Raw genomic sequence first — 20,079 nt, 5'->3', positions numbered from 1 at the left:
TATAGTTCCATGTCATCTTCATTCTTTATACTACTTTTGCTATATGTCTTACATCTATACATGTATAGTCTCCAATATGTTGTTAGAATTTTCCCGTTAAGCTTTAATATCTTTTAAGAAGGTAAAAGAAGAGAAAATATCTTTGATTTTGAGTAGATGGGTTATAATAATCCTATGTATGATTTCCTCTGTACAATGCTTTATGATTGTTTAATTTCTTAAATAAGTTGTTTGTTATCATCAAATTTAGAAATTTTGACCACTATTTTCTCAAACATGTGTGTTAGATTGTTTGATAAACTTCCAAAGATTACCAAGGCTCCATTCAGTTTTTCAATCCTCTTTCTCTTTGTTTTCAAAATTTGATTATTGATTTTTATTTGAATTCAAGTTTTAATACCATGTATTTGCCGTCTTCCATCTGATATTAACCTACTAAGAATTATTCATTTCAGATGTAATTTTCAGTTCCAGAATTTCCACTTAGTGTTAAAATATGATTTCAAATTCTCTGCTATGGTTACTACAATTCTGTTCATTTATGTTTCTATCAGTTCAGTTCAGTTCAGTGCTCAGTCATGTTTGACTCATTGCGACCCCATGGACTACAGCACGCCAAGCTTCCCTGTTCATCACCAACTCCCAGAGCCTACTCAAACTCATGTCTATCACGTCAGTGATGCCATCCAACCATTTCATCCTCTGGCAATCCCCTTCTCCTCCCGCCTTCAATCTTTCCCAGTACCAGGGTCTTTTCCAATCAGTCTGTTCTTTGCATCATATGGCCAAGTATTGTATTGGAGGTTTGGCTTCAGCATCAGCCCTTCCAATGAATATTTGGGACTGATTTCCTTTAGGATTGACTTGGTTGGATCTCTTTGCAGTCCAAGGGACTCTCAAGAGTCTTCTCCGACACCACAGTTCAAAAGCATCAATTCTTCAGCCCTCAGCTTTATTTATAGTCCAACTCTCACATCTGTACATGACTACTAGAAAAACCATAACTTTGACCAGACAGACCTCTGTTGGTAAAGTAATGTCGCTGCTTTTTTTAAAAATTTTATTTTAATATGCTGTCTAGGTTGGTCGTAGCTCTTCTTTCAAGGAGTAAGCGTCTTTTAATTTCATGGCTGCAGTCACTATCTGCAGTGATTTGGGAGACCCCCAAAATAAGTATCTCACTGTTTCCATTGTTTCCCCATCTATTTACCATGAAGTGAGGGGACTGGATGCCATGATCTTAGTTTTCTGAATGCTGAGTTTTAAGCCAACTTTTTCACACTCCTGTTTCACATTCATCAAGAGGCTCTTTAGTTCTTCTTCTCTTTCTGCATATCTGAGGTTATTGATATTTCTCCCAGTAATCTTGATTCCAGCTTGTGCTTCATCCGGCCTGGCATTTTGCATGATGTACTCTGCATATAAGTTAAATAAGCAGGGTGACAATATGCAGCCTTGATGTACTCCTTTCCCCATTTGGGAAGTATGTTTCCATATTTTCATTTAAATTCTTGAGCTTGTCATTATGGCTGTTTTAAATGCCTTGTATATTGTTTCCCTGGATTATTGCAGTGTTTGTTCTATTGAATGCTTTTTCTGTTGACTACATATTACATTTTTTGTTTTCCTTATGTACCAATTTTTATTGCATGTTAGACATGTGTATTGATGCAAGAAATCTTCATTATGCCATCTTCCCTTAAAGATGTTGAGTTTGTTTTGTTTCTGGCAGTTAGTTTATGTTGGTGGATTCGTGTTTTATACTTAGTCTTGATTTGAGAATGAGCTATGATTATGGTTCTTATTTCTAAGGGCTGGATTTGTAGTATCTCACCTGAATGCCCAAGATGCTCAATAATGTCTCATCCTTCTGACTGACTGAAACTCTAAAATTCCTAGCACTACCATAACCTCTTATTTGCTTACCATTTGCCTTTGGCCATAAATCAAGTGATCATTCCTACATCCTAGAGTCTTTCTCTGTGCTTCTGAAGCCCAACTAAAGAACCTATATTGAATCTCCATGCAGACTTATACAGTCTTCTCTCTGTGCAACTTCTTTTTCTGTTCAGTTTCCCTGTTCCTCAAATTACAGCCATTTTATAATCTATGAACTCACTCACTCATATTCAGTCATGTCCAACTCTGCAACCTTATGGACTCTATCCCACCAGGCTACTCTATCCTTGGGATTTTCTAGACAAGAATACTGAAGCGAGTTGCGATTTCATCCTCTAGGGGATTCTCCCAACCAAAGGATTGAACCCGGGTGTCCTGTGGCTCCTGCATTGGTAGGTGGATTCTTTACCACTGAGTCACCTGGGAAACCCATAATCCTGGAAATCTGATCTTTATTCTCAACTCAGTAAATCTACCTTTCTACCTTCTTTTCTGTTACAGGCAGAAAACCAGGAAGATCATGGAATATTGTGGAGGCTTACTTTGTATCTTTCCCATCTCCCAAGTTCTTTCTTCATGTTCTTTATTGCCTGAGAACAGTTGTGTCTTATATTTTGTTCCATTTTATACATTTGATCTGTCAACAGGGAAAATCCATACAGGTTATACTATCATGATCACATATATTTTTAGATTGCCTCTAAAATTATCTCAAGTGAACCTGGAATGTTAGGTCCATGAATCAAGGTAAATTAGAAGTGGTCAAGCAGGAGATGGGAAGAGTGAACATTGACATTTTAGGAATCAGTGTACTAAAATGGTCTGGAATGGGTGAATTTAATTTAGATGATGATGATATCTCCTAGTGTGTGCAAGAATTCCTTAGAAGAAGTGGACTAGCCCTCATAGTTAGCAAAAGAGTCTGAAATGCAGTACTTGGGTGCGATCTCAAAAATGACAGAATGATGTCTGTTCCTTTCCAATGCAAACCATTTAATATCACAGTAATCCAAGTCTGTGGCCCAAAAGTAATGCTGAAGAAGTTGAATGGTTCTATGAAGACCTACAAGAACTTCTAGAACTAACACTCAAAAAAGATGTCCTTTACATCACAGGGGACTTGAATGCAAAAGTAGGAGGTCAAGAGATACCTGGAGTAACAGGCAAATTTGGCCTTGGAGTACAAAATGAAGCAGGGCAAAGCCTAACAGGGTTTTGCCAAGAGAACACACTGGTCATAGCAAACACCCTCTTCCAACAACACAAGAGAAGACTCTACACATGGACATCACTGGATGGTCAGTACCAAAATCAGATTGATTATATTCTTTGCAGCCAAATATGGAGAAGGTCTATACAGTCAGCAAAAACAAGACTGTGGTGGCTCAGATCATGAACTCCTTATTGCCAAATTCAGACTGAAATTGAAGAAAGTAGGGAAAACCACTAGACTATTCAAGTATGACCTAAATCAAATCCCTTGTGATTATATAGTGGAAGGGACAAATAGACTCAAAGGATTAGATCTGATGGCCACCCATTATCTGTATCATAAAATTCAAACTCCTAAATTAGATATTCACAATCCCTTCGTTCACCGTTTTGCTGATTTCAGTTTCCAGACTCTTTTCTTGCATTCTCTGAACTTCCAAAATTAATGGTTTTCAAATTTAATGGGGGTAACTGTAGGTTTAAAATTGATATTTCCCTCTCCACATCACAATGATCTAATTTGGTACATCTAATATAGGCTGAGATTAGAATTTTCTTTAGCAAAGAGTTAAGGCAGTTTTGATGCAAGCAGTCTAAGGCTACATGTCGAGGATTATAGTTCAAGTCTTGCAACTCAAATTATGGTCAGAGAATCAGCTGCATCTGCCTCAAATGAGAAATTTTGGGGAATGAAGAGTGTTACTCTCTATTCAACCAGAATATGCTTTTTTTTTTTTTTTTTTTAAAGAAAAGGAAAATCCCACATAATAGGTTTGCAAGCTAAAGTTTGAAAAACACTGTTTTAGATTACTCCATTCTTTAGATTATGTACTTTCATACTTGTGTTTTTTATTGTTGTTATGCTGGAGTCCAGCCCCAGCAGGATCCAGGGGAACCCTCAGGATGAACGGCGTCGGCGAGAGAGAGACACGTAGGACTGGCCTTGATAGGGCCAAGTCAGCTAGAGAGAGAGAGAGAAAGAGACCAGACCAGGAATATGCAGCAGAGTCTGGCAGTTGCTTTATTTTTCACCGTAGCCTTTATACCCTAAATTGGTACATTTCTAAGGGGCAGATAAGCATACAGACTTAGTTTAACATTATATCAGCTTGTCCTTCACGAAACCAGGTGTGCTCTGTATATTTTTTGTTTATGAGAGTCTTTTCCCATAGATTTTTTGTACATTATCTTCTGGCCTTGAGGTTAGCAGAAAACAGAAAAGTGGCAGTCTCATGGTACAGCAAGTTGTAACATAATAGAAATACAGTCCTGTTAACATAAAAGTCATTCTTTTTGCAGAAATTCTCAGCTAAATTTATCTAAAAAGTTTAACACACAAAGACTCTGCGGCTCTGGTGAGGCAGTCCCTGTTTAGCGCTCTTGGTTAAAATTAACAATTATCTTATTGTTTTTACACTAGGGCTAAACTCTTATTTACCTAGATCTCCAACTATATTAACAATAGTTTCCACTGCACAACCTCAGCACATTAACATCAATCAAACGTTGATCTAAAAACCACTTTTAAAACAATATTTTTTGTATTTTCTAATAGGGCTTCCTCACCCCCCAAAGGGCTCTGTGCCTATTAGGACCTTTTTAATGGTTAATCTCTATGTATAATATCTTTTGACTTTCAGGCCTGTTGACAATTTATGGTTTGCACCTGGTGCAACTTTAAGCAACTTCAGTAGCCGACCCTGTCTTTTTTGTGGTTAATCTATTTTCTTTCTATTAGGTGTCATCTCCAAGGGAACTAGATAGGATTACATTTTCACAGAACAGAAATGCAAAGGATCGCAAAAACAGCAGATATGGCACAAAACAGGCTCTTAGTCCAAAAGTTAATTACCTGCAAAAAGTAGCCAGCTCATCTCTATCTAAACTATTTTCTATTAGGCACATTTGTGGCTATAATATTTGTGGAGCTTTTCTCACCCCGAGAAGGGGCCTATGCTTAATAGTTTCCTTTGTTAGCGTACTGTGCTTAGGATGTTTAGAACAATCATGAGCATTTTTTGCAATGAGAGCACACATTTATCAAACAAGCCAGAATGCCAGCAAAAGGGTTTGAACTGAAGCATTTCCTTCATCCCTGGCCCCTTCATAGGGTACCAGTGTCCAGGAGATTTATTAATTAGGGTTTTAAGTTGGTCCTCATTCAGTGGAAGAGGAGCAGGAGAGCTCTTAGCAGGCAACACAAGAATCCGCAGCACGGCAAACAAGAACAACAGCAGAAAAAGGCGGGAGGATACAGGGTGGGGTAGAGGCCGAGGCCAACCTGGAGGGTCCCTTATCCTAAACGGCCTTGCCTGTCAGGTTCTTTCCTCGTGACCTCATCATGGATGGAGTCCCAGACGGCCTTGCCTGCCTGGTATTTTCTTCATGACCTCGTCACGGGCGGGACCCCCCCATAACAGCTCCCAGCATTGTTATTTGTTTAAAACCAAGAAAATTGAGCCTTCTTGAGCTTTCTCAAACAGATGTTACTGTACTCTCTTTTGGGTTTCAGTTACAAATTCACATTTCTTTTTTTTTAAATCAGAGCTCTTATAATTATTAATTTGTATATTTCACATGTGAACTTTGAGCATTGGTCTTTTTGTTTGTTTGTTTCCTCAATGTATACAAACTGTAAAAGATCCTTGATGAATACTTTTTAGAAATTAATGGGTACTCAAACATTAGTACAAACAATGCTTGGTACTTATTTATGCAATAATGTACCTTAATAAATACTGCCAGCTTCAAAGTTATACTCTTCTTGTTAATATATCAGTTCTGAGACTTAACAGTGTATATCTTAGACAAATTGCCCTCTTCCTCTGTATCTCTGAAATGGAGGAAATATAATTTCTGATTTAATTGAGTGGTTTACAGCTTTAAAAAGGAAAAACCATGTGTGGTATGACATGCAGCAAAATACCTACTACATAGTATTTAATAAAAGCTAATTATTATTGTTGAACTTTTATTTCAAAAAGCATTTGAGACATTCTGTGTCATTCATACTGTTCGTGGGGTTCTCAAGGCAAAAATACTGAAGTGGTTTGCCCTCCTTCCCTTCTCCAGTGGACCACGTTTTGTCTGTCCCCTGAGAAATCTGTATGCAGGTCAATAAGCAACAGTTACAACTGGACATGGAATAACAGACTGGTTCCAAATTGGGAAAGCTGTATGTCAAGGCTGTATACTGTCACCCTGCTTATTTAACTTATATGCAGAGTACATCATGAGAAACGCTGGGCTGGAGGAAGCACAAGCTGGAATCAAGATTGCCAGGAGAAGTATCAATAACCTCAGATACGCAGATGATACAATCCTTACAGCAGAAAGTGAAGAAGAACTAAAGAACCTCTTCATGAAAGTGAAAGAGGAGAGTGAAAAAGCTGGCTTAAAATTCAACATTCAGAAAACTAAGATCATGGCATCCAGTCCCCTCACTTCATGGCAAATAGATGGGGAAACAATGAAAACAGTGAGATACTTATTTTGGGGGGCTCCAAAATGCAAATGGTGACTGCAGCCATGAAATTAAGACCCTTGCTCCTTGGAAGAAGAGCTCTGACCAACCTAGACATCATATTAAAGAGCAGCGACATTACTTTACCAACAGAGATCTGTCTGGTCAAAGTTATGGTTTTTCCTGTAGTCATGTATGGATGTGAGAGTTGGACTATAAAGAAAGCTGAGGACTGAAGAATTGATGCTTTTGAACTGTGATGTCTTTTCATCACACTGGAACATTTAATAATTCATATCTTTTGTGAAGATGTATTCAGAAGTATTTCAACAAAAGCCATAAAAGTATGAACTTTCATGAGCAGTTATTATAGAATTAGGTCAGTCTTGGGGTCAGTACATTAATATGAATATATAAACTTATACTTGTAAAGATATAGTATTTACTAACATTTCTATATACTTACACCATTTTGTACCCACTGCAATTACATAAGATAGATACAAGAGATATTAGATTCCTTTTCTGTGAAAAGCACAGCGACATGGCTTGCACATGAAAGGCAAATTTTTCTAGTAGAAAGGTGCTTGGCAGTGGACGGTAACCTATCTTACTGAAAAAAGTATAGTATTCAGTCAGGAGACCTAAGTTTAAATTCCAGATTGGTTTTGATTTGCTGCTGCTGCTGCTAAGTCGCTTCAGTCGTGTCCGACTCTGGGCGACTCCATAGACAGACGGCAGCCCACCAGGCTCCCCCGTCCCTGGGATTCTCCAGGCAAGAACCCTGGAGTGGGTTGCCATTTCCTTCTCCAATGCATGAAAGTGAAAAGTGAAAATAGAGTCACTTAGTCGTGTCCAGCTCTGTGTGACCCCATGGGCTGCAGCCTACCAGGCTCCTCTGTCCATGGGATTTTCCAAGCAAGAGTACTGGAGTGGGGTGCCATTGCCTTCTCTGGGTTTTGATTTAAATGTACATTAAAAGAAAACATTCTATGTTATGGTATGTCAGTTTAGTTCTTGGGTAGCAGACCTGAAAATGATCTAGAAGTACAAGAAATTTATGAGGAAGTGACACTTTAAGAGGAAAAAGAAGGTAGGATTGGTCTGGAGGTGCTGTCAGACCACAGTGCAGGCTTTCTGGAATCTCTACCAGCCCAGTGGGATCTCCAGAGAAAACTTAGGCCTAGGAGTGTCTCATTGAGTGGAAATGGCTAGGCTCTTTTACTACCACCTTTCTCAGCCATTGACTTGGGGCCACCTTGAAAAAATCGTAATCTCAGCTTAAATGCTGCAGAGAATCCTGAAGGAGCTAGCTGAGGGAGGCTGCCGCAATCTCCTGGCACAATCTTCTTGATGGGGATCTGAGTGGTACATCTCTGCATCTGCCAGGCATGGAAAAATGCTCCTGATTTTATATTAAATGAAAAAGAGATTACTTACCTCTATATGTAATATGAGTCCAATTGTGTGCCTAATAATTGATAATAAAAATTATGTTTCAAACATTATGATAAATTTATTACATTATTTGATTTAATCCACACAACTCTATGAGATTTGTACTGTTATTAACTTCATTTTACAGGAAAAAATTTATCCAGAATTCAAGAGGTAAAGAAATGCAGGAAGTGACCTTTAGTATGCAAGCACAGGTTTGTTTGCTGCACTAGTCTGTGCTCTATTTAGTTTTATGGAGGTACATACATAGGAAAAAGAATGAAAGAAAATAAATATATAAATAAACAAAAGTAAATAAATAAATAAATGCACATAAATAGTGATAGTGATTATATGGTAGGTTTGTTGCTGCTTAGTTGGTGAGTCGTGTCCAACTCTTTTGTGACCCCATTGACTGTAGCCCGCCAGGCTCCTCTGTCCATGGGATTTCCCAGGCAAGAATACTGGCATGGGGTGCCAGTTCTTTCTCCAGAGGACCTTCTTGACCCAGGAACCAGACCCGTGTCTCCTGCATTGACAGGTGGATTCTGTACCATGAGCCACCGAGGAAGCCTATATGGTAGGATACAGGTTATTAAATTTTTTGTTCCTTTATTTTCTACATTTTCTACTATGAGATACTTCGGTTATCTATTGAGGCATAACAAACTACCCCAAACTTATTTTCATCATTCAATGATCATTTCAGAAATTCAGACACGATATAGTGGCGATGGCTTTATGCTGCTCCACCATGTGTAGGGCCTTAGCTGAAAAGACATGGATGACTAGGAGTTACTCCATCAACTGATGAATTGGAATCCTCTGGCGATTTCACATGTTTGGTGCCTGAGCTGGGATGACCATAAGGCTGATCTTAGGTGGGTCATTAGATTGGAGAACCTATATGTTTTGTACCTTCTCATGTGGCCTTGGGTTCAGTACAGCATGGCTGCCTCAAGTTAGACTTCTTAAATGGTAGCTCAGAGCTTCAAGAGCAAATTTTCCAGAAAACAAGGAGGAAGCTATGTGGTTTTCTGTGACCTAGCCTTGGAAGAAATGTAGCTCATTTGTGCGATACTCTTTTGGTCACAATCCACCCAGATATGAGGGGAAGGAATATCGATTTCACATCCAAATGGAAAGATTGTAAATGAATGCTTACTATATTTTATTAAAAAAAACTTCCAGAGGATATGGGGCTTCCCAGGTGGTGCTAGTGGTAAAGATCCCACATGCCAATGAAGGAGAAATAAGAGACACGAGTTCTATCCCTGGGTTGGGAAGATCCCCTAGAGAAGGAAATGACAACCCACTCCAGTATTCTTGCCTTGAGAATTCTAGTACAGAGACGCCAGGTGAGCTACAGTCCATAGGGTCACAAAAAGTCAGCACAACTGAAGTAACTCAGCATGCACACACCAGAGGACATATTTCCATAATCAGAAAAAAGCAAAATTTAGATATTAAACAACCCCAGTTTAATTTTTATTATGGAATAGATTTGGCAAAAACCCGTGTGTGTGCGTGTGTGTGTGTGTGTGTGTGTGTGTGTGTGTGTGTGTGTGTGTTTGTATTTTTAATTTATGTAATTTGGTAATAGAGGATCTGAGCTCTCTTGTACTAATAACTACATTTTCTGGATTTATCCATAATAATTGTAGGGTTAATAAAAGGCAAGATAGTAGATCCTGTATTTGAGTTTTGTGCATAGGAAAATGTTGAAGTTGCTACCACTATAAAAATTTTTCATCGGTTTACATAAATCTCCAAAGGTCTATTGTACCCTTAATTCTGTTTTTTCAACTAGATTGCTGGACTGATTTTTCTGTCCAAGCCTCACTCTTTCACACAAGGATTTTTCTTTGTTTAAAAATCACAAGTGTTTCACACATGAAAGTGTTCCACAGGCTTATTTATCACACACTTTAGAATGCTTCTGTGTGTCCCACTAAATAATAATGATGTAAATTTGGCTGAAAGGGAAAACCTAAGGGAAAGCCTGTCAGTTCCCCAGAATAATATTCCCAAACTACATCTTGAGTCTTTCTTTTAAAACACTTACCCTCAGACACTTTTTATATATTACAAAATACAAGCAGGAAGTGAGGTCAGCTTTATGATATTTAAAATTTGCCTAATGCTTTTATTTTCTATGAATTTTCTTTCCAGGAGATGTGCACCAAATTGCTGAATTTTTAAATTATTCCATCAGGAAACAATATTCCTATAGAGTAGGGGAGAAATGTTTGGCATGTGTCAGTTAAATACAACAAAATGCAATAAAAGTAAATCCTCTCAATTTTTCCCTAGAGATTGAAACCAAGGAAAAATCAGTGAAAACACTATGGATGGTCAAAAGTGAAGCGTGGACTTTGAACTCAAACAGACCTGAGTTTGTATTTAGCGTCAACACTTATAAAGTATTTCTGGTTTTGCAAGAACTTTAAATTCTTGAGCCTGACTGTCATCAACTATAAAGTAGTTCAATTCAGTTCAGTCATTCATTTGTGTTGGACTCTTTGCGACCCCATGGACTGCAGCAGGCCAGGCCTCCTTTTCCATTCACCAACTCCTGGAGCTTGCTCAAACTCAGATCCATCAAGTTGGTGATGCCGTCCAACCATCTCATCCTCTGTCATCCCTTTCTCTGCCTGCCTTCAGTCTTTCCCAGCATCAGGGTCTTTTCCAATGAGTCATTTCTTCACATCAGGTGACCAAAGTAGTGGAGTTTCAGCTTCAGCACCAGTCCTTCCAGTGAATATTCAAGACTGATTTCCTTTAGGATTGATTGATCTTGCAGTCCAAGGGACTCAAAAGAGTCTTCTCCAACACCACATTTCAAAAGCATCAATTCTTTATCCCTGTAAAGTAAGGATAATAATATTTTTCTTATAGGTAAATTGTGAAGTTTCAAAGAGGTGTAGATTAAACATTTTACTTGGTACTTAGCTCATAGAAAATGATGTAAAAGTAGCAATGATTATTTTATTACATTTTAGTGTAACTTGATAGAATTGGGGTTCTATTTTTATAGTATTTAACAAAAATATACTTGGATCAATCAGAGGTCAGCTTGAGAAATCCAACCGAGATATGAAAGGGTGATTTATTACTTTTAAGTTTTAACTTAACTATTTGCCTGTTCTGAAGGAATCATAACATACTTTCTCTTAAAATTCACAAATTCCAGCTAAATAAGAGTACATACAAAGTCAGGTGAGACAAAGATGAATGTGTATTTACAAGAATCTGCCCAATAGATAAATATTTCATATGCTCAATGATTTTCATATAATTTATTTTCATTTAGCCTAGTATGATACTTGTCATAAGGTATATATCCCTTAATAAATATTCATTGAATTAAAGAATATCCATCTTTTTACTGATTTATATGAGTTTTTCATATATTAAATATACAAACCACTTGTCAGTTTTATATGTTGTGAATATTCTTTGTCCAATTTGTCATTTTTTTACAATATTGTTTTCCTCATGCTTTCATTTGCTTGTGTTCTCTCTATTAAAAAGATTATTTTATGCTTAAAAATGCCACCTTCATCTTCTTAGATTTAGATATTTGTTCATCTGCAAGGAAACATGTTTTAAGGTGATATCTCTCCTATTTATCTCAGAGACTATTCATGCAAGAAATGGGTGTAAATGGGTTATGTTACTTGCCTTAGTTTATATAGCCATTAGCAGAGCTGGGATTCTAACCAGGGAGCCTAATTCTAACACAATCTTAACCCTGCATTGTAAGTATCCCAATTTAATATTTGAAAAACAGAACATTTTATTTCTACCTCAAAAACTGCCTTTTCCTGTTCTTCACTATATCCGCGACATATCATTTTACTGCTATCTATTACACTTGGAAAAATTTGAATACCTAATACAATGGCCTGCAAAACCCTGCCAGATCAGATGCCTTTGATCTCATCTTGCACAATACTCTTTCCTTATTTTATTTTTTTAACCTTGTACTCAGCACTGATCTTAAATACTCTAAGCTTATTTCCATCTTATTTCTGTGAAGAGTGATGTTAGAAATAAAGAGAAAAAGTGTGAGAGGTACTAGTGAGTCAAAACCAGCAGAATTCTGAAACTGATTGAGTTGGAGGGACTCAAGGTCATTTGGAATGAGAAAGTGCTATTGATATAAATAAGGAATGATAGCAAATGACAGTTGGAAAACACTTGGAAAATTATGAACGGTTTCATAAGAGTTTTTGAGTTTTTAATTTGAGATGGCGTTGGTGTCAGGATATATGGAATTTGGGCTTAGCAGAGAAGTCAGGACTGAAAATGAAGTTATCAGACTGTGTAAGAATAACCAAAGGTGGCAGTTAGAATGAGAAAATAGCTTGGGGCTACACTCCTAAATCACTCGATTTTTGGAGACAGAAAGGATATTGATAAAATTAGCTTACTTCAGTGGAAAAAATGATGAGGTTTTTTTGGTTTGTTTTTGTTTTAGAGTGGAAAAAACCTTAAGTCTGTAATTTGAGCAGAAGGAGCCAATGGAATAGTAAAGGAAGATGAATTTTTTATTTAACTTTCTTTCTAGAGCAGGTAAACAGTGAAAGATTTGGAAAATATAATATTAATCTTGCTATCTGAAGTACTTTGTCAAAGTTTTTTTTTTTTTTCTTCAATTTTTATGACTTGCAGACCTTCACTAATGTGTGACAGCTTTAAGAAATCAGACTTTGTTTTCTAATGGGAGGATTTTCTTAACTGACAGTATTTGAAATTGTATGCATAAATGCAATGGCCTATCCCATGAAGACTTGGCTTACTTCCCACTGGGTGTGTGAGAGTTGATGGCCAAGTATTATAAAGTTAGGGTTTGAATTCTCCCTTTGAGGAAGTGAGTTAAACATGAAACCCTTTCTTCACATTCCCTTCCAGATCTGGAATTCTGTGAATATGTGACACTCCACATTACTCTTTTGAAAGTTCTGACTTATAAAATGAGGTTTATAGTAATTTTTCTTGAGATCATTTAGATAAACTTTATTTTTAATGTGTTTTTTGTCAGCAACTATTTTTGAAGTCTTGCCATATGCCAGTTTAAATGTTAGTGCATATGAAAGGTTAATTACATAATAAAAATTCAATGAATGTTCCTTTCTATTAATGTTATTAAAAAGTATCATGTCTCTCCAAAAACAATGGAGAGGAGTACAATGCAAATAATAGTATGAAGAAAATAATTTGATCATTGCATAAGTTACTCTAACTTAAATGCTCAAACAGTGCTTCAAACATTTTCACTGAGTGAAGATATTTTAATGAGTCAAGTTATTAATAAGAAAACCACCACTGATTGATTATATATAGAGTCCATGACACTGTGCTTTAATTATGTATCGGACCCATGACACATATGTGTTAGAGGAGAATCAATTACTGAACTACCATGAAATGGTCCACTGCAGCCAGTTCAATAGTGCAGTTGCTGGAAAAAGCATATTTATTGGAGTGACCTACAAGTAAGATTGAGTTGAGTTTGCAAGTGTCTTACTGTAGGTAAATGTCCTTTCTGTCTTTCATGGTCAAGTGGTAGAAGATTGATTATAACTGAACAGTCTATCATCTGTTCCTACATTTCAAGCATCTGAGAGCTGCTCTTTACTTTTTCATATGCTCTGTTGCTAGAAATCACATTTAAGTTTTCTTTGGGTGCCTAAACTGGCTGACAGTCAGGGAATCAATATATCCTGTTGCACAGTGTTCAGACCTGCTATTAAGAGAAAAGTAACACTAAAGATGTGTTTCCTTGCAGGATAGTGCGGAATTGATCACTTCTCTGCTTCACAGTGGAGCTGATATACAGCAGGTTGGGTATGGTGGCCTCACTGCCCTGCATATTGCTACAATTGCTGGTAACCTAGAGGTAAGTCACACCATGGTCACCTGCAAAAACAAATCTGCCTGTTTGGAATCTTGTTTTTAACTGTTTTCAAATGCTGACTTTTGAAATTCTAGGAGTTGGTTTAATTTTAGCTAATGAATCCACACATTTTGAGGGAGACCAAAATAAGCTGTATAGATGTTCTTTTAATAGTAAATTCAGTCTGTTTTGTAACAGTATAATCAAATATTAATATAAAGATGGCTAGATACATAGAGGCTATATAGCATTGAGAGACTTCCCAGGTGGTGCAGTGGTCAAGTATCCACCTGTCAAGCAGGAGGCACCAGAGATGCAGGTCTGATTCCTGCGTCAGGAATATCCCCTATAGAAGGAAATAGCAACCCACTCCAGTATTCTTGCCTGGAAAATTCCAGGGACACAGTCCATAGAGCAGCAAAGAATTGGACACGACTGAGCAACTAAGTAGCTGCATATCGCGGTTATTAGAAACAGATACTGGAGTCAGGCAGCTGTTGCCCCACTTGCTATATTTACCTCAAGGAAGTTACTGTACCTTCAAACATCTGTTTTCCTCATTATAAAATAGAAATGATAGGCCCATAATAGTGATTCAATTAGATGATCTGTATAAAAGACTTTGTAGATTGCTTCACTCAAGGTAAGGACTCTGAAAAATTATTCCGTAATTCATTCACTCATGCATTATTTGATTTATTAAGCATCTATTGTACACCAGATATTGTTCTAGTTGCTGAAGTGACTAACAAGTAAGACAGGAAATATTTTGGAATTTAGTTTTAGAGACCAAAACAAGCAATAAAGAAAAAAATCATTATATAGTGTTAGTTGTGAATATAAGAAAAATAATAAAATGAGGTAAAATGAAAACAGAATGAAGAAGTAGGCACCATTTTAAACAAGCTATATAGTAAAGCTGTGATTAATATATGTAATAGTACCTGCAAAGCCCTGAGGCAGAGATAGCTAAGTGTATTTGAAAGGCTCAAGTAAGCCAAAGTCTTTAGTATATATGAGCTGGAAGTAGAGTGATGGACATGAGGTCAGGTGACGGTTACAAATAAAATTGCAAAGTGTTTTAAAGGCCATAGAAGGGACTCTGACTCTTATCGAAAATTTAATTGTTGAAATGTTATTTTATATGTGAGAGACACTTTAATTTGCATTATTTAATTTACTGCAGAAATCCTCATGAAATAGTTTTTTATCATCACTGCCATTTAATAGATATAAAACCAAGGCTGTTATACAGTAACTATCTTTACAGATTACAAAGCCATGGAGGAAAAAAAGGCCATGTTTGGGATCCTGGTCATTTTACTCAAACTCCCATGATTTTCACATGCTATTAATTGTGGTACCTGCATATAACGTGCCTGACTCTTTGCAACCCCATGGACTGCAGGCTCCTCTGTCCATGGGATTCTCCAGGCAAGAATACTGGAGTGAGTTGCCATTTCCCTCTTCAGGGGATCCTCTCAACCCAGGGATCAAACTCGGGTCTCCTGCACTGCAGGCAGATTCTTTACCAACTGAGCTATGAGGGAAGCCCAAAGTGAAAGTGAAAGTCACTCAGTCCTGTCTGACTCTTTGCAACCCCATGGACTATGTATATAGTCCATGGAATTCTCCAGGCCAGAATACTGGAGTAGATAGCCTTTCCCTTCACCAGGGGATCTTCTCAACTCAGGGATCAAACCCAGGTCTCCCACGTTGCAGGCAGATTCTTTACCAGCGTAGCCACAAGGGAAACCCATGTAAACTCAACATTGTAATAAATGAGCAGTCTTGTGTCTTCATTATTAAACTGTTATCTATTTCTCTCTTTAAATCATGTTGCAGTTTAAGGTGTATCTTCCTCACTAACACACAGACACAATTGTGAACAAATAGAGCTGCATGTAAAATCACACATAAAACCTGTAAAATAGGTGTATGTCATCTCTTTTAACAGTGTCAATTCAAAGGGCTCTTCATTCAATAAATATTAGCATATCTCATTGGGAGTAAAATAATTTCCTTCGTGTTGACATTTCGACTCCTTACTGTATTTCCCTGAAAATAGATTATCTCATTTCCCAGAATATAAAGCTTTTTTATGATATTCATTATAAATATAATTGAATTTATATTACTTATTAGGAGAAGAGAAATCCCATTACAATCACTTAAATATAAATATTATCCAAAAAAGAAACTGACTGAGATCAGTGATAAACTAAATGGAAGGTAAATATACAGAAATCTGGGTAGAAGATTTGATGAGGTAGACATTAAGTCCCAGTAAAATACACTCAACTTCTTAATGCCAGGAAGCATTTTGCAAAACAAAATCCTTTTTGTTTAGCACTGAATTGATTACATTTGTGAGTGATAGAATTATAACAGGGTCATAAGAAAGATGGTTAAGTGTTTGGTGTCTTCGTCTCCTATTCAAATAACTGTTTTCTTGCTTTGTAAATCATAGTAGGGAAGCAAGAATTATATCGATTCTGCCAGCCATCGGGCAAATTTTACTAAAATAACTCCAAATAGGCATCTACTCCTGTTGTGCAATTCTCCATGAGTTTTCCAACTTCCTTCATTAGCTCTGGTGTAATATTTAATGACTTTTATAGACAATCATGAATACTGCCATAATAAGATGTATATACATTAATCTTTATTCTCTTATCTACTGGACTAATTTAGTTACAGATCTTATAGGAAAATTGTGTTAAAAAACCTGAAAGCATCATATTCAAAATAAAAATTTTTTCTTTGAATTATTTCTTTCAAAGTTAGTAATTGCAGGACCAATTTTATGTTCATTCATTCATTCATTTAACAAATATTTTACAGCCTCTTCTTTTTCCACAGTGTTTTGTTAGACTATGGGAATGATACAAGAAATAAGACATAGTTTCTCCCCTAAAGACTTTAAGTCATAGCTGAACATAGAAAATGGAAAATTGATATAAAGAATTCAAAAGTGAAATAGCAGTATAGTCTTATGTATAGGAAAGGAAAGAGTCAAAGATCAGAGCATATTTGATATTCAGTTCAGTTCAGTTCAGTCACTCAGTCATGTCCGACTATTTGCAACCCCATGAATCGCAGCACGCCAGGCCTCCCTGTCTATCACCAACTCCCAGAGTTTACTCAAACTCATGTCCATCGAGTCGGTGATGCCATTCAACCATCTCATCCTCTGTCATCCCCTTCTCCTCCTGCCCCCAATCCCTCCCAGAATCAGGGTCTTTTCCAATGAGTCAACTCTTCGCATGAGGTGGCCAAAGTATTGGAGTTTCAGCTTCAGCATCAGTCCTTCCAATGAACACCCAGGACTGATCTCCTTTAGGATGGACTGGTTGGATCTCCTTAGTTCATGGGGTTCTCAAAGTAAGAATACTGAAGTGGTTTGCCATTCCCTTCTCCAGTGGACCACATTCTGGAAGACCTCTCCACCATGACCCGTCCATCTTGGGTGGCCCCACACAGCATGGCTTAGTTTCATTGAATTAGACAAGGCTGTGGTCTGTGTGATCACAAGATTTAGGGAAGGGCTTCTGAGAAGTGGTTTAAAATCAGGCTGAAAAGTGGTAGAACTGGACAGAGAAAGGAAAAGGAATTATGTCTAAAACTATGAAAAAAAAATGAGTCAAGTACATATAGGGGAGAGTAATTAGAATGATAGCATGAAACAGATTGTGAAGAGTCCCTTCAAGTAAAACTGGGTGTTCTGTTCAGTTCAGCCCAGTTCAGTCGCTCAGTCGTGTCCGACTCTTTGCGACCCCATGAATTGCCGCATGCCAGGCCTCCCTGTCTATCACCAACTCCCGGAGTTTACTCAAACTCAAGTCCATCGAGTTGGTGATGCCATCCAGCCTTCTCGTCCTCTTCTCCTCCTGCCTCCAATCCTTCCCAGCATCAAGGTCTTTGCCAATGAGTCAGCTCTTCACATCAGGTGGCCAAAGTATTGGAGTTTCAGCTTCAGCATCAGTCCTTCCAAAGAACACCCAGGAGTGATCTCCTTTAGGGTGGACTGGTTGGATCTCCTTGCAGTCCAAGGGACTCTCAAGAGTCTTCTCCAACACCGCAGTTCAAAAACATCAATTTTTCAGCGCTCAGCTTTCTTCACAGTCCAACTCTCACATCCATACATGACAGGAATGGACCAGATTAAGGAAACTGAAAATGGGAGTCCAAGGAGTTTAATTTAATTCAATAAGGAAATGCAGTTCATGATGTACTATATGCAAGACCAGATGGTATGGTAGATAAAGAGATGAATAGAACACATAAATCCCCACTCTTCAAGATACTTACAACAAATATGATTGTTTTCCAATAGGAAATGAGAAGACATTAAGTCTTTTTGAGCAAGAGAATGATTGGATGCATGATAAATAATGTGTTGAAGAGGATTTCTTTGACCTTAGCATTTTATATTGTTTCCAGAGTAATAATATGATGATTACGTAGATGAAGACAAACTTGGTAGAGGATTCAATTCTGAGGAAAAACTATTCATCTCCAAACATGTAGATTTGCTGAGAATACCCAGATTTTCAAGTGGAAAAATTCATTAATAATTTAAAAATAAACATTTAGTATGCAGTGAAGAATTTGGGACTTAATGTAAGTTTTTGGAAATTATATGTGATATTTGCAGGCATATCAGTAGCTGAAATGTGGCCAAGAAATAAGCCTAAGAGAACATCTACAGAGACTTTAGGAATTACTGAACAGCCTTTGAGGAAGCAAAGAAGGATTGGTTGGAGTGTTATGAGGGAAACAAGCATATTGTAACCTCACAGTAGTTAGGGGGATGGAGAGTTTCAATAGATAAAGGATTCTGGGTATCAAATGATGCAGAAAATTTATTTGAGTAAGAGAATAAAATATATATAATAGGAGTGGACTATGCATTAGTTTTAGTTACTAGTTTTTACTCTTGGTTATCAGGAATGGTGGCAGTGGATCGGTGGGGGTTTCCTTTCATTAACAGTTGCTTTCCTTTATTGCCCACCTTTTTTTTCCGTGAAACAATGACTGATGCTGTCTGATAGCCCTCTCTGTCTACACATATCAAATTCAGACCCTCCATTACTGTCTCAAGTGTTTTGGTTCTCCCATAATTGTGAATTCTATTAAACAATTTTGCAATAAAATTTACATTGACTAAGCAGCTGTCTCCTTCAATAACAGAGGAGAACATGTGCTGCAGATTCTGAGACATGCTGACTGCAATTTGAGACTCAGTTTTAGATTTACTGTGCTTTGAAAAGCAGGCAAATATTGGTTGTCCTGGGCTTCACTACTTCTCCCTGAGTGATTTATCCATCTATCAGTACATATGTATGTGCTGCTTTATATAAGACTAAGATCCTGTCAGCAATCAATAAACAAGCATTAAACCCTTTTCTCCTCTTTGAGTCCAGAGGGCACACGAATCATATGCTCTCTCAAGCATGGAAATTGAGAACTATTGGCTAACATGTGGTAGTGTTTTATCATTCACATATATTTGTCATTTGGTTCTCTTGAGGTAGCTATCCTTAGACTCAGCTTACCAGTGAGGAAACTGAGGATTGCAGAAGTTAAATGACTTCCACAGTATCATGCAAATAATAAATAAATGAGATGAATAGGACTCAAGCCTGGTTATCTGACTTCAAATTCCTGATTTTGTAAATAAAAAGACAGTTACTCCCTTATGACTCTTGTTGTTCAGTTGCTCAGTTTTCTGACTCTTGGTGACTGTATGGACTGCAGCATGCCAGGCCTCCCTGACCCTCACCATCTCCCAAAGTTGGCCTAAGTTCATGTCCATTGCATCAGTGATGCCATCCAGCCATCTCATCCTCTAATGCCCTCTTCTCCTTCTGTCCTCAATCTTTCCCAGAATCAGGGACTTTTCCAATGAGTTGGCTGTTCGTATCAGATGATGACTCTTGTATATATTGCTAAAACAGGGCTTACAGCCATAAGGCACAAAACAAGTATTCAGAAAACAAAAGGGAAACTGAATATGTTACTGTCTGAGGCCCAGATATTGCTATGAGTACAATTAAAGCAATATTAATTGATTCAAGTATAACTTTATATGGTGCTTAGTAAATGGTCACAAGAACCCATGGGGATATAATGCATGTATGTGAGCTTTCAGTATATACACATC

General features: G+C 37.4%; 1 protein-coding gene across 1 annotated transcript in view; it reads left to right on the top strand.

The window, feature by feature from the left end:
* TNNI3K (TNNI3 interacting kinase) overlaps nucleotides 1-20,079 on the top strand; it is a 311,086-nt gene that overhangs the window by 21,162 nt on the left and 269,845 nt on the right. The window contains exon 5 of the mRNA XM_065910902.1: nucleotides 13,806-13,916. Coding sequence (XP_065766974.1) covers nucleotides 13,806-13,916 — 111 coding nt within the window. The remainder of the gene's footprint in view (nucleotides 1-13,805; nucleotides 13,917-20,079) is intronic.

This window comes from Muntiacus reevesi, chromosome 1 (genome assembly GCF_963930625.1).
Source record: "Muntiacus reevesi chromosome 1, mMunRee1.1, whole genome shotgun sequence".
Classification (NCBI taxonomy): domain Eukaryota; kingdom Metazoa; phylum Chordata; class Mammalia; order Artiodactyla; family Cervidae; genus Muntiacus; species Muntiacus reevesi.
This window is presented reverse-complemented; position numbering and strand designations above follow the sequence as displayed.